Genomic DNA, 14,660 nt, shown 5'->3' with positions numbered 1-14,660 from the left:
CACAAGCTCTTACCAATTCTTACCTTGCTCAACTACAGCCGAGAGGTTCATACTGAATTTACCAGAAAACCGATCGGTAGTAAATTGAATGTGATGTCGTCTGGGCTATTTCCAGGATGTTTTCTAACTGTTGGGCTGATATGAACCCGCTAGGGTTGATTCCCGATCTTTCGATGAGAGGCGTGGGATAACTCGATTGGTGGATGGAGACGACGTTCACGGCCCGACTACAGCCTTCCAAGCTGCGCCTTAGCAACCGATACACCACCTCCAATGGCTGCCGCGATCTTGTGGAGCGCGTCACCCGGCCACTAGGGCACTCGTCCTGCAAGCAATCGAAGAACAAGCAAGAACAAGTAGAACAAGCAACTCAATTGCAAATATGGAGATGAAAACCAATCTGAAATCACAAATTTGGGGTTCCGAATCGAGTAGAACGGATGGTCTAGTTGACACACGCGTCTACAAGGAAGTAGCAATGGCTAAACTTACATCAAAACAAAACCCAATCTGTTCGTGGCGGCTCTAATCCTTATTAATACCTAGGAGGACGACCAGGGGGGTGTTGGGGTCGTGCTCCAACCCTAGGACACGTCCCTAATGGACCCAACTTGATACACGGCCCATCGGGCCAAAATAGGGCGACGCAGCACCTGTGGACAGAAAACCTCTCGGTAGTATTTCGATGATTGCGGCCGCCTCAGAATAGATATGGACATGAGTCTGGATCCATATGAAAATAGACTTCATAAGGATTCCAAGGAGTACTTGAACGCCCAAAACGGAGTCCGGATGAGGTCGTGGCGGTCGTTGCAAGTTGGACCAGAACTGTAGTCCGAATCCAGCACCAAAACGTGTTGGATTGGATCTCTTTCTTTCCTTGGGCCAAAAGTGACGTGGTGGCCTGGTGGAGGACGTTAGGAATACTTGGACTTGGCCCCCAACGAACGCATGCAATCTTCCTAATTAGACCCTAGAACATGTTTGGGAGTGTTTTTGGGCATTCGGTTCCGGTACGAAAAATGATACACATCATGGTGCAGCATCAATTCATCAAATGTATCACATATAATTATGATAAAGAATTGTTTCACCTCAGAGTCAAAAGATGCCAATATGGTTGTATCCGAGCATGTGATGTCCTCATCATTCTCCCCTTCTTGGCTGCAAGTCGTCCTCGACTTGCTCCAGTGGCATTCTAAGGTGCTTGTTTTGATGTTGGAGCACGGAGCGACGGCCATGCTGCATGGCCACAACCAGTAATGCTCCCCTTCTTTGGTCTTACCCTGTTGCATATGGGAAAAACTAGAAAAACTTTGCAAGACATTATTAGTATTAGTGCAGCCCTCTATTTGATCATGGTATTGTAGCCCAAAAGGATATTTCAGAGTGGAGCAAACATAAACTTTATGCACCAAATATTCTCCTTTGCTATCATATTTGCCAATTGCATGAAGCGAACAATGATTAAAACTTGGCAAACCAGAACCAAATTGAAGTTTCTCTTTTAGACAATTTAGATTACACAAAACATCAAATTCAATGTAACCCAAAGTATTTAAAGAGGATAGCAAATTCAGTTCATCTTGTGCACAAGTAATAGGATGAAAAAGCTTATCTTCAGCACATTTGTATGATTCCAAACCAAAAGTATCACACTTATTCACTACTTGTGGTATAGGAGTAAAAGAATCATCAGCACACAAGTCCTCTTTATCACAAGGAACAGCAAGTAATTCATTTTGTGACAAAGGAAAATCAGCAATGGGTTCCACTATTTGTTGCTCTTCATTAGCATGGAGAGTGGACAAATTTTGGATATAATGGGTCACATCATTCTTGCACGTATTCACAGATAATAGAATCTCCTTTTCAACATTGAGAGCAAGGCAAAACAATTGACCAATATGTATGTATGATTTGCTTAGCAACAAGGTTTGAATTTCAGAATTGAGCCCTCTCATGAACCTACACATAACATCTTCCATGCACTCATCTAATCCACCATACATGATACAAATTTTAAAATCGTGGAAGTATTCTTTCACAGTCCTACTACCTTGCCTCAAGTTGTCTAATTTTGCAAGCAAATAATTAGCATAATATTCAGGAATGAATGCATCTCTAAAAAGAAATTTGAAGTCTTCCCAAGATTCTAAAACTTTGTTGTGCCTACAAATGCGTTTCCATTCAAGCAAAGCATATTCAGTCAAAACATTAGAGGCAATATAAATCTTTTGTTTCTCGGACAGGTCATGCTCATCAAATTCATTATCTACTTTTATCTCCCAATCAATGTAAGCTTTAGGATCAAACTTACCATCATATAACGGCAAGTGTTGAATGACATCCTGAATATGAGGGTCTAGTTTCAACAGCTCAACGATCTTCGTATAACCTGCCATGATTAGTAGAAAACAGGAAACACAAAAATAATATGTATACTCCTGTCAACTACTATGATGTGTCTTTTGTAATTCTCTCTAACTCAACTTGTTTAAAACAAGCCCTTACAAGTTCTTACCAAGCCAAACAGGAGGTGACAGCAACCAACAAGTCTGCAACCGTGGAGTGAAGTGTATCGGTGCCGCAGCAACAAGAAAAACCTATCAAGCTGTAGTCGAATATGTGGAGCTCTAGGTGGGCTAAAGCAAGGAAGTACTAGAACCACGTTAGTTGCAAGCAAATTGAACAAACGCTCAACGACGTTATTGTGCTGGTCCTAGGCTAGTACGTGCTAGAGACGCGAGCCTGGACACAAACGAAGTCACTAAGCTGCAGCAAGGAAGGATCACAAGGAGAGGAAAAACAACAAAAGAAAAACCCTTCTCTTCTTTCTTTCTTTCTTTCTTTCTATTTTTTTTTTCTTTTCTTTCTTTCTTTCTTTCTATTTTTTTTCTTTTCTTTTTTTTCAAGTAGCACAGAGCTCAAATTTTGCAACAAGAGATAACAAGCTACTTACAAAAATTAAATATTTCCTTGGAAAGGGTGATTCAGTAGCAAAGTCAAACAAGTGGCTGTTTTGCAAATCCAGCAGATATGCAAATCTCCAGGGTGATTCCGAAGTGCTCAAAAAGAATTTGGGACCAAGGACAGATCCGTTGGAAAGAGGATAAGTTCAGGTTTCCAGATTGTATTCAAACTCCTTATTCGGACTCCTAACAAAGGAAATATGGTGCTTTTCTTCTCAAGATGAAACAGGACTCCGAAACGAATTCTGATTTGAACTTGTGGGATTTTCTTTTTGGAGATGGAAGTATGGACGTGGATGAAAGCTCCAAGGATGTGATTTGGTTAATAGTGGTAAACAAAACAAAGGAATTTGGAAAATCCAATCTGATTTGTGGAGAGAAACAAATAAACTCGAATCTGCGATAGTGACACAAAGGTGACAAGAACTCGAAACTCTAAACGACTAGACGCTAAGACCAGCAACCTGACACGACGATGCAACCGTTAATTCAATAAGCCCTAACTAAGCAGTAATAGTAAAAGGCTCAAAGGGTTTTTTGGGATTATGGAGAACTAAGCTACTAATTTTTTTGGCCTTTTCTGGACTATAGGAAATTAAAAACAGCAAAGAACTAGAAGTCTCTCACCGATAAACCTTGCTCTGATTACCAACTGATATGAACCCGCTAGGGTTGATTCCCGATCTTTCGATGAGAGGCGTGGGATAACTCGATTGGTGGATGGAGACGACGTTCACGGCCCGACTACAGCCTTCCAAGCTGCGCCTTAGCAACCGATACACCACCTCCAATGGCTGCCGCGATCTTGTGGAGCGCGTCACCCGGCCACTAGGGCACTCGTCCTGCAAGCAATCGAAGAACAAGCAAGAACAAGTAGAACAAGCAACTCAATTGCAAATATGGAGATGAAAAACCAATCTGAAATCACAAAGTTGGGGTTCTGAATCGAGTAGAACGGATGGTCTAGTCGACACACGCGTCTACAAGGAAGTAGCAATGGCTAAACTTACATCAAAACAAAACCCAATCTGTTCGTGGCGGCTCTAATCCTTATTAATACCTAGGAGGACGACCAGGGGGGTGTTGGGGTCGTGCTCCAACCCTAGGACACGTCCCTAATGGACCCAACTTGATACACGGCCCATCGGGCCAAAATAGGGCGACGCAGCACCTGTGGACAGAAAACCTCTCGGTAGTATTTCGATGATTGCGGCCTCCTCAGAATAGATATGGATATGAGTCCGGATCCATATGAAAATAGACTTCATAAGGATTCCAAGGAGTACTTGAACGCCCAAAACGGAGTCCGGATGAGGTCGTGGCGGTCGTTGCAAGTTGGACCAGAACTGTAGTCCGAATCCAGCACCAAAACGTGTTGGATTGGATCTCTTTCTTTCCTTGGGCCAAAAGTGACGTGGTGGCCTGGTGGAGGACGTTAGGAATACTTGACTTGGCCCCCAATCTACTTCTTTGATCCTCCATGCCTTCCACGTGTGTTTAACACTATTTTTGATCCATGTATGTATTTCTGAAATTGACAACGAATACATATCATGGTGCAGCATCAATTCATCAAATGTATCACATATAATTATGATAAAGAATTGTTTCACCTCAGAGTCAAAAGATGCCAATATGGTTGTATCCGAGCATGTGATGTCCTCATCATTCTCCCCTTCTTGGCTGCAAGTCGTCCTCGACTTGCTCCAATGGCATTCTAAGGTGCTTGTGTTGATGTTGGAGCACGGAGCGACGGCCATGCTGCATGGCCACAACCAGTAATGCTCCCCTTCTTTGGTCTTACCCTGTTGCATATGGGAAAAACTAGAAAAACTTTGCAAGACATTATTAGTGTTAGTGCAGCCCTCTATTTGATCATGGTATTGTAGTCCAAAAGGATATTTCAGAGTGGAGCAAACATAAACTTTATGCACCAAATATTCTCCTTTGCTATCATATTTGCCAATTGCATGAAGCGAACAATGATTAAAACTTGGCAAACCAGAACTAAATTGAAGTTTCTCTTTTAGACAATTTAGATTACACAAAACATCAAATTCAATGTAACCCAAAGTATTTAAAGAGGATAGCAAATTCAGTTCATCTTGTGCACAAGTAATAGGATGAAAAAGCTTATCTTCAGCACATTTGTATGATTCCAAACCAAAAGTATCACACTTATTCACTACTTGTGGTATAGGAGTAAAAGAATCATCAGCACACAAGTCCTCTTTATCACAAGGAACAACAAGTAATTCATTTTGTGACAAAGGAAAATCAGCAATGGGTTCCACTATTTGTTGCTCTTCATTAGCATGGAGAGTGGACAAATTTTGGATATAATGGATCACATCATTCTTGCAAGTATTCACAGATAATAGAATCTCCTTTTCAACATTGAGAGCAAGGCAAAACAATTGACCAATATGTATGTATGATTTGCTTAGCAACAAGGTTTGAATTTCAGAATTGAGCCCTCTCATGAACCTACACATAACATCTTCCATGCACTCATCTAATCCACCATACATGATACAAATTCTAAAATCATGGAAGTATTCTTTCACAGTCCTACTACCTTGCCTCAAGTTGTCTAATTTTTCAAGCAAATAATTAGCATAATATTCAGGAATGAATGCATCTCTAAAAAGAAATTTGAAGTCTTCCCAAGATTCTAGAACTTTGTTGTGCCTACAAATGCGTTTCCATTCAAGCAAAGCATATTCAGTCAAAACATTAGAGGCAATATAAATCTTTTGTTTCTCGGACAGGTCATGCTCATCAAATTCATTATCTACTTTTATCTCCCAATCAATGTAAGCTTTAGGATCAAACTTACCATCATATAACGGCAAGTGTTGAATGACATCCTGAATATGAGGGTCTAGTTTCAACAGCTCAAAAATCTCCGTATCACCTGCCATGATTAGTAGAAAACAAGAAACACAAAAATAATATGTATCCTCCTGTCAACTACTAGGATGTGTCGGTTGTAATTCTCTCAAACTCAACTTGTAAAAACAAGCCCTTACAAGTTCTTACCAAGCCAAACAGGAGGTGACGGCAACCAACAAGTCTACAACCGTGGAGTGAAGTGTATCGGTGCCGCAGCAACAAAAAACCTGTCAAGCTGTAGTCGAATATGTGGAGCTGTAGGTGGGCTTAAGCAAGGAAATATACTAGCACCACGTTAGTCACAAAAGCAAGCTGAATAATAGTTCAACGGTGGTACTGTGCTGGTCCTAGCCTAGACCGTGCTAGAGACGCGAGCCTGGACACAAAGGAAGTCACAACACACCACCGGAAAACAATAGGGAAGCACAACGAACAGCCCCTTTTCTTCCTTTTTTTTGTCTTTCTTTTCTTCTTTTTTTTTCTTCTGTTTTTTTTTCTTCTTTTTTTTTTCAGGGGATCCTCAAATCTGATTATATGAACAAAAGGACTTCACAAGAGTCACACACCACACAAACTTTTGCCAAAACGATAGAAATCAGATTTGGACTCAAGATAGCAACAAGGCAGCTATCAATTCAGACTCCAAACCGATTCCAACTCGAACTCAGCACCACGCGGGATTCGGTCTTAAACAAACTCGGAGTCCTACTCGGACTTGAGCACAAATATGTATTCAGATTCAGCCAACAAAAGGTTTTATATGGTAGCACACGGCTGTGACTAGAACGTGACAAGAACTCGAAACTCTAAAGGACTAAAACTAAGACCAGCAACTCGACACAACCGATGCAACCAAAAACTCAACAAGCCCTAACTAAGCAGTGCTAGCAAAGGCTCAAAGGGTTTATAGGATTGCGAGTAAACTAATCTACTAATTTTTTGGCTTTTTCTGGACAATAGGAAATTAAAAACAGCAAAGAACTAGAAGTCTCTCACCGATAAACCTTGCTCTGATACCAACTGATATGAACCCGCTAGGGTTGATTCCCGATCTTTCGATGAGAGAGGCGTGGATAACTCGATTGTTGGATGGAGACGACGTTCACGGCCCGACTACAGCCTTCCAAGCTGCGCCTTAGCAACTGATACACCACCTCCAATGGCTGCCGCGATCTTGTGGAGCGCGTCACCCGGCCACTAGGGCACTCGTCCTGCAAGCAATCGAAGAACTAGCAAGAACAAGTATAACAAGTACTGAATTTACTAGATGAAGATGAAGGTTTCCAACTCAATCTCAATAAGGTGGGGTTCCGAAGACAGCAAGACGGACGGCTGATCCAGCACGCGCGCTTACAGGCAAGTAGCGAGAGCTAAACTTGATCTAAACAAAACCCAATCTGTTTGTGGCGGCTCTAATCCTTATTAATGCCTAGGAGGACGACCAGGAGGGTGTTGGGGTCGTGCTCCAACCCTAGGACATGTCCCTAATGGACCCAACTTGATACACGGCCCATTGGGCCAAAATAAGGTGACGCAGCACCAGAAAACCGATCGGTAGTAAATTGGTCATTGCGACCGCCTAGGACCAGATATAGACTTGAGTCCAGATCCATATGAAAATAGACTTCATAACAAATCCGTGAAGTACTTGAACGCCCCAATCCGTGTCCGTATGCGACCGTGGTGACCATCACAAGTTGGTACTGTCCTGGAGTCCGAATCCAGCCTGCGCGAGTCCGTTTCCCTTTCGGTCTTCTCCATGATTCCTAACCAAAACAAGAGTGCACGTGTCTCCATGGTCTAAATAGGATGGACAGGAACTCAAGAGTGAACTTACTTGATGATTAAGTTGACGAGCACGGGCGCGAGTTATCGGACCAGAAACTGGTACTTGTGTAGGTGTGGATGTATCGTTGGTGTTGATGTCCTCATCACATTCCTTCATAGGGTGCATCTCAACCACCGCACCTATGATGCCCCTCCTCCTCCTTGTTCTTGGATCCATCGTCATCACGTGTCACTATGATAACCTAAATTATCAGGATATCACCGTAATATCTTGATAATGGAGTCACTTCTCGGCCCCTCAAGGCCTACCGGACCCCATCTTCCCTCCTGACCCGTGGCCACCAGCACCACCAGGTCATTCTAGCTCAGTAGGAGCAGCCTTCCTCTAAGCCTGGAACCCACACTTGGAAGCCCCTACAACCCAACTCTAAGCTCATTGGACCACTCATTGGACCCTTGCCAAAGTTTAGGAAGATGGTCAAAGCCTAAATCATGGAATGATCCTTACGACAAAGCTTAAACCACCGTAAAAATTGGATACTAAAAACTTAGCACTCTAGATGGGTTCAAACACTTGTGTGTTTCGTACACAACCCCATATTAAGAAACTCATATCAACATCTTTAAATTAAATGTACAAACAATAGATACAAGGTTGAAGTTATAGTTGGCATGAAGGATTTTTTGATCAACTAGAATTGTTGATAAATCTATAAGTTAATTCAAACAATTAATCAGTAGTGCAATATGGATAGTTTATGTGATTTTCTTTTTCACTCATTAATTTAGAAGCTTATAATTGTTCTTCTTCTATGTTTAACATTGTTGAAATATCGATGATTTTTGTTGTGGGCTAATTTAAGAGTTCTAAATGAGCCTCTAGTTTGTATATGCAAAGATAACGGCACACTATGCTCTGGAAAAATAATCCCTTAAATTGAAGAACTATAATCATGTCTGCTTGAAGTCCCTACCACCCAACCAAGAAAGTGGTTGATCTCTCTCCCAAAACAACAACAATTAAATTAAGCATACATCCAAGAAAACAATATTTATGTTCAAGGAAAGCCCAAACCTCTATTGTAATTTAAAATGAAACATTACAAGTCCCATATTAGTATAGTAAGTGAATGTTGACCCATGATAGTATCCTTTTTCCACACTTGGTGGCTTTGCAAGGTTGTGTTTATCCCTATGTGGTGTGGTGTGCCTTTTAAATCATGTTGATAACTAAGAAACACTTTGGTTGCACAAGCTAATGCCCCCAACAACTTATGGCGCTTCTATACTCAAGTGAAACAAATTTTTCGCTTCAAAAGTGAAACAAACTTTGTTTGCTTCGGTTACTCACTCTTTACTTTAGGAGACTAAGAGTTAGTTTACATCTTGGTGGCCATCGAGGACATGAATAAAAGAGTCTAAAAGTATCAACTTTACAACAAATTATTAGTGAAATGGAAGTCTTAGTGAACTTATAGAAAAATCTTTAAGAGCAGAAGTACCAACTCTAGAATCATAGGTATTTCGTAGTCCTGCAAGGCACAGATTATTCCTCTAACTTTCTTTGACCAACTAACAAGGTGAAAATTCATATGTGAACGCCAACCATGTGCCATATAGTGACTAAGAACACTGCAGGCTCAAAAAGTGATAAAAATTGCAGGAACAATTATATTGATTCTTAACTAGACCATAAGCCACAGAAACTCTCTAGTACTCGGAACAAAGTGGTAACAAGGAAAGTAGTCCACGGAACTTCCCTAACAACCCTGAAAAAATGTGAAATGCGGACGTAAGGGTTGTTGCAATGAGGGTCTAATAAAAAGGAGGAGGGTTAAAAGGAAAGTAGGTGAGATTTTTGTCGCATATGATGCTTTTTGACCGGATGCCTGCGCCTGTTTCCTCATGACTGCATCAAACGCCGCCCAAATATTGTGCATGAGACAACTCTTATTCACGTGCCATGCAAATTTGGTTGCAATAGATACAGAAATTCAAATTGACATAGAAGACTGAACAATGTTATTTAGCATTGCACTTTATCTATGCTTTCGGTGCATAAGTAGGATATATCTCTATGACAACCAAAACAAGAGTGGTGAAAAAGGTTGCAAATCACATTAGTAGAGAGCGTTTAGTGTCTAAAATCTTTGGACTTCTGATGGCATCATCCTTGCAGTCCAAAAGGCTTAATAAGACAATATTTATGTGAAACCCAAACCTTTGTTGTAGTACAAGATGAAATATTACAAGTCCCATGTTAGTGCATATCCTTTTGCCACACTTTGTGGCTTAGCAAGGTTGTTTATCCCTATGTGGTGTGGTTTGCCTTTTAAATCATGTTGGTAATTGAGAAACACTTAGGTTGCATAAGGTGATGCTTCCCTACGACAAATTCTGGTGCTTCTGTACTCAAGTGAAACAAACTTTGTTTGCTTTGGTTACTCCCTTACTCTCTACTTTAGGAGACTAAATGTTAGATTACATCTTGGTGGCCGTCAATGGAAATGACATATAAAGAGACTAAAAGTATCAACTAACTTACAATAATTTGGTAGTGAATTATGAACATAAGTACCAACCCCAGAATCAGAGGTATTCCATAGCCCTCCAAGGTACAAATTACTTCTCCAACTTTCTGTAACCACAACTGACAAGGTGAAAAATTCGTATAAGAATGCTAACCAAGAGCCATAGGGTGAACAAGATATTGCACGCACAAAATGGAGATAAAATTGCAAGAAAATTTTTATTGATTTGTTAACTAGACTATAAGTCATGGGAAACTCTTACTACTTGGAACAGAGTGACAAGAAGTAAAGTAGTACACGTAACTTCTCTAACCTGAAAAAATGGTGAAACGCATACTTAAGGATAGATACAATGAGCTGTCTAATAAAAAGGAGGAGTGCTAAAAGGAAAGTAGGTCAGACTTCTGTCGCATCCGATGATTTTCTCCCGGATGCCTGCACCCGTTTCCTCAAGGTTGCATCCCACACCGTCCAAATGTTATGTATACGACAATTCTTGTTCACACCGCACCATGTACGTTTGTTTGTAGTAGATACAAAAATTCAAATTGACGCAAAAATCTAGACAATGTTATTTGGCCGTTCACCTTTTTTCACTTCTTTCGGTGAATAAGTAGGATATATCTTTGTGACAACTTCAAATAAATACCGGTAAAAAGGTTGCAAATCTCATGAGTAGAGAGGGTTTAATGTCTAAAAACTTCGGATTCCTGATGGCATCATCCTTGCGGTCCAAAGGCTTAATGAAACATCTCACTTTGGTTTTTTTTTTTTTGAAACACAGCACATGACATCTCACGTTCATGCACCGTATGTAGGTTTGAACATACAGTAGAGAGAATTCCAGGCCGTGATGTGTCGCAGACACTTTGGGCTACCTTTTTTTCATAAAGCATGAGGTGGTGACAAAATAAGTTGCATACTGTAAGCAACAAAATTGTGAAGACCCTTGACTATGTAGGATATTATGAAACACACCTCCAAATGTCTTATTAGAGGATTGATTTGTGATAAACATTTAACCAAAGCGTGCATTCGTAAACTGCCACACCACCGCTTCCGTTCTATTAAACCCCCGGCTTGGCCATCGCTGCTCTACACAACATATTCCCAAGAACTCCCTCCATCGGAGGAGCTCAGAAGGAGAGGAAAGCTTGTGAGAGCTCGAGGCGTGCAGCCATGGCTGTCCTCGGCACCGCGGCTATCGAGGTGTTCATCCCTGTGGCGGCGTTGATCGGCATCGCGTTCGCGGTTCTGCAGTGGTATGTGGTTGCTAGGGTGCCCGTGGCTGATCACGGCAGCGCCGCCCGAGGCAAGGGCCGCCGGGGAGAAGGAAGAAGCGGCGCGCTGGAGGAGGAGGGGGAGGAGGAGGAGGAGGACGGCGTGGACCGCGTGGCCGCGGAGGCCCGGTGCGCCGAGATCCAGCAGGCCATCTCCATCGGCGCCACGTCGTTCCTGCTGACGGAGTACAAGTACCTCGCTGTGTTCATGGCGGCGTTCGCGGCGGTGATCTTCGTGTTCCTGGGCTCGGCGCGGCGGTTCAGCTCGCGGCCGGAGCCCTGCGCGTACGACCCGTCGCGGGAGTGCCGGCCGGCGCTGGCGAACGCGGCGTTCAGCGCGGTGGCGTTCCTGCTGGGCGCGCTCACCTCCGTGCTGTCGGGCTACCTCGGCATGCGCGTCGCGACGTTCGCCAACGCGCGCACGACGCTCGAGGCCCGCCGCGGCATCGGGCGCGCCTTCGCCGTCGCGTTCCGCTCCGGCGCCGCCATGGGGTTCCTCCTCGCCTCCAGCGCGCTGCTGGTGCTCTACGCCGCCATCAACCTGTTCGGGCTCTACTACGGCGACGACTGGGGCGGGCTCTACGAGTCCATCACCGGCTACGGCCTCGGCGGCTCCTCCGTCGCGCTGTTCGGCCGCGTCGGCGGCGGCATCTACACCAAGGCCGCTGACGTCGGCGCCGACCTCGTTGGCAAGGTCGAGCGCAACATCCCCGAGGACGACCCTCGCAACCCCGCGGTACGCACGTCACTGACACGCTCTCTGCATGCGAGGTCCGAATTGATCCGTCCTACACGTATCTCAAAGCAGTTCCATTGATCTTGCTTCCTCTAGTTGTAGAGATTAGATGCAGTGCATACACACATGAGTACGTGCGCACCGCTGAATAGTTTCTTAAAATTCAAATAGAAACGTACCCGTAAAATTTGCAGGCATTCCGACAAAATCTACGGCATCACTTGTAACGGAAAGGTCGATGTTTGTACATACTTGTGCACATACTACGTACTTGTGCACACACTACATGTGAACATGGTCACTCACAATGTGGGCGGCATCGCTGGGAGCCTGGGATGGGTGTCTACGCGTAAGATCCAGCGAAATGATAAGTGACTAATCCATGATGTTTATGTGTTCTTTGCACACGTGCGTGCCGTATGTGTGATGAACTGAAGGTGATCGCCGACAACGTGGGTGACAACGTCGGCGACATCGCCGGGATGGGGTCGGACCTGTTCGGTTCGTACGCGGAGTCGTCGTGCGCGGCGCTTTTCGTGGCGTCCATCTCGTCGTTCGGCACGGAGCACAACTCCACGGCGATGATGTACCCGCTCCTCGTCAGCGCCGTGGGGCTTCTGGTGTGCGCGGTCACCACGGTCGTCGCCACCGACATCACCAAGGTCAGGGCCACCGACGAGGTCGGGCCGGCGCTCAAGCGGCAGATCCTCATCTCCACCGTGCTCATGACCGGCGGCATCGCCGCCGTCACCTTCCTTGCCCTGCCGCCCAGCTTCACCCTCTTCGACTTCGGCAACGACAAGCACGTCAAGAACTGGTACGCGTGTCAAACTCACACAGTACATGTACATCATACTGGGCTAATCGAAATTTGAAAATATTTTACAAATTCCAAATATAATCGAAATTTGCAAATGGATGCAGGCACCTGTTCATCTGCGTGTCGGCCGGTCTGTGGGCCGGCCTTGTCATCGGCTACGTGACGGAGTACTTCACTAGCAACGCCTACGCGCCGGTGCAGGCGGTGGCGCGGTCGTGCCGGACGGGCGCGGCGACGAACGTCATCTTCGGGCTGGCGGTCGGGTACAAGTCGGTGATCGTCCCCATCCTGGCGATTGCGGCGGCCATCTACGCCGGGTTCCGCCTGGCGGCCATGTACGGCATTGCGCTGGCAGCGCTGGGGATGCTGAGCACCATCGCGACGGGGCTCGCCATCGACGCCTACGGGCCCATCAGCGACAACGCCGGCGGCATCGCGGAGATGGCCGGAATGCCGCGCCGCGTCCGCGAGCGCACCGACGCGCTGGACGCCGCGGGGAACACGACGGCGGCGATCGGCAAGGGGTTCGCCATCGGGTCCGCGGCGCTGGTGTCGCTGGCGCTGTTCGGCGCGTTCGTGAGCCGCGCCGGGATCGACGCGGTGGACGTGCTGAGCCCGCGCGTGTTCGTGGGGCTCCTCGCCGGTGCCATGCTCCCCTACTGGTTCTCGGCGATGACGATGCGGAGCGTGGGCAGCGCCGCGCTGCGGATGGTGGAGGAGGTGCGGCGCCAGTTCGACACCATCCCGGGGCTCGCCGAGGGCATGGCGTCGCCGGACTACGCCACCTGTGTCAGGATCTCCACCGACGCCTCGCTCCGCAAGATGATGGCGCCGGGCGCGCTCGTCATGCTCAGCCCGCTCGTGGTCGGGACGCTGTTCGGCGTGGAGACGCTGGCGGGGCTCCTCGCCGGCGCGCTCGTCTCCGGCGTCCAGGTGGCCATCTCCGCCTCCAACAGCGGCGGCGCGTGGGACAACGCCAAGAAGTACATCGAGGCCGGCGTGTCGGAGGAGGCGAGGTCGCTGGGGCCCAAGGGGTCGGAGGCGCACAAGGCGGCGGTGATCGGGGACACCATCGGGGACCCGCTCAAGGACACCTCCGGCCCGTCCCTCAACATCCTGATCAAGCTCATGGCCGTGGAGTCCCTCGTCTTCGCGCCCTTCTTCGCGGCGCACGGCGGCATCGTCTTCGACCGCCTCTGATCTGTCTCGGCCAGATGAGACCATGCATGCCGCCGCCCCTAGCTCTAGCTTGGGCGGCGATGGCGCCGCTGGCTTGACCTTGCGGCGATCGGTAATAATAAAAGACTCGTCGTGTTAGCTTGCAACCTTGCGTGTAACAAGTGAATGGCATTGGTGCCTAGTTCCAGTAATTCCAGACTGCCAGACTTGTAGACTTGTTCAGTGTTCTGTATTTCCCTGTTGCTGCTGAGTATGCTTATTAATTGGTATGCTGTGAGGTGAGAATGTCAGCAGTATGCAGGTCCATCTGCTGGAGCGTTTCACAAGGATGCTGCCAAGTGATGGAAGCCTAATCTGACACTAGTTATTCGCAGGTCGCAGCAGATGACTGCCGCAGCCCGCAGGCCTAGGGAGTTTTGGCTCAAACAGCCTTGGCGGGCGGGGACGCAAGTCTTGATG

General features: G+C 46.1%; 1 protein-coding gene across 1 annotated transcript; it reads left to right on the top strand.

Moving 5' to 3' along the window:
• Nucleotides 1-11,365: 11,365 nt before the first annotated feature.
• LOC101767008 (pyrophosphate-energized vacuolar membrane proton pump 1) lies at nt 11,366-14,410 on the top strand. The gene is made up of 3 exons (XM_004978223.2): nt 11,366-12,202; nt 12,640-13,019; nt 13,127-14,410. The coding sequence occupies exons 1-3, from the start codon at nt 11,366-11,368 to the stop codon at nt 14,220-14,222; spliced, it is 2,313 nt and encodes a 770-aa protein (XP_004978280.1). The 3' UTR covers nt 14,223-14,410.
• The last annotated feature ends 250 nt before the right edge of the window (nt 14,411-14,660 follow it).

The sequence above is a fragment of the Setaria italica genome, chromosome VII (assembly GCF_000263155.2).
Source record: "Setaria italica strain Yugu1 chromosome VII, Setaria_italica_v2.0, whole genome shotgun sequence".
Taxonomy (NCBI): domain Eukaryota; kingdom Viridiplantae; phylum Streptophyta; class Magnoliopsida; order Poales; family Poaceae; genus Setaria; species Setaria italica.
The sequence above is the reverse complement of the archived record's forward strand: the minus strand, read 5'-3'. Positions and strand labels throughout refer to the sequence as shown.

Coding starts and splice junctions, on each gene's coding strand:
- LOC101767008 (XM_004978223.2), top strand. CDS start 11,366: ATGGCTGTCCTCGGCACCGCGGCTATCGAGGTGTTCATCCCTGTGGCG. Junction 12,203..12,639: donor ACGACCCTCGCAACCCCGCG/GTACGCACGTCA, acceptor GATGAACTGAAG/GTGATCGCCGACAACGTGGG. Junction 13,020..13,126: donor GACAAGCACGTCAAGAACTG/GTACGCGTGTCA, acceptor AAATGGATGCAG/GCACCTGTTCATCTGCGTGT.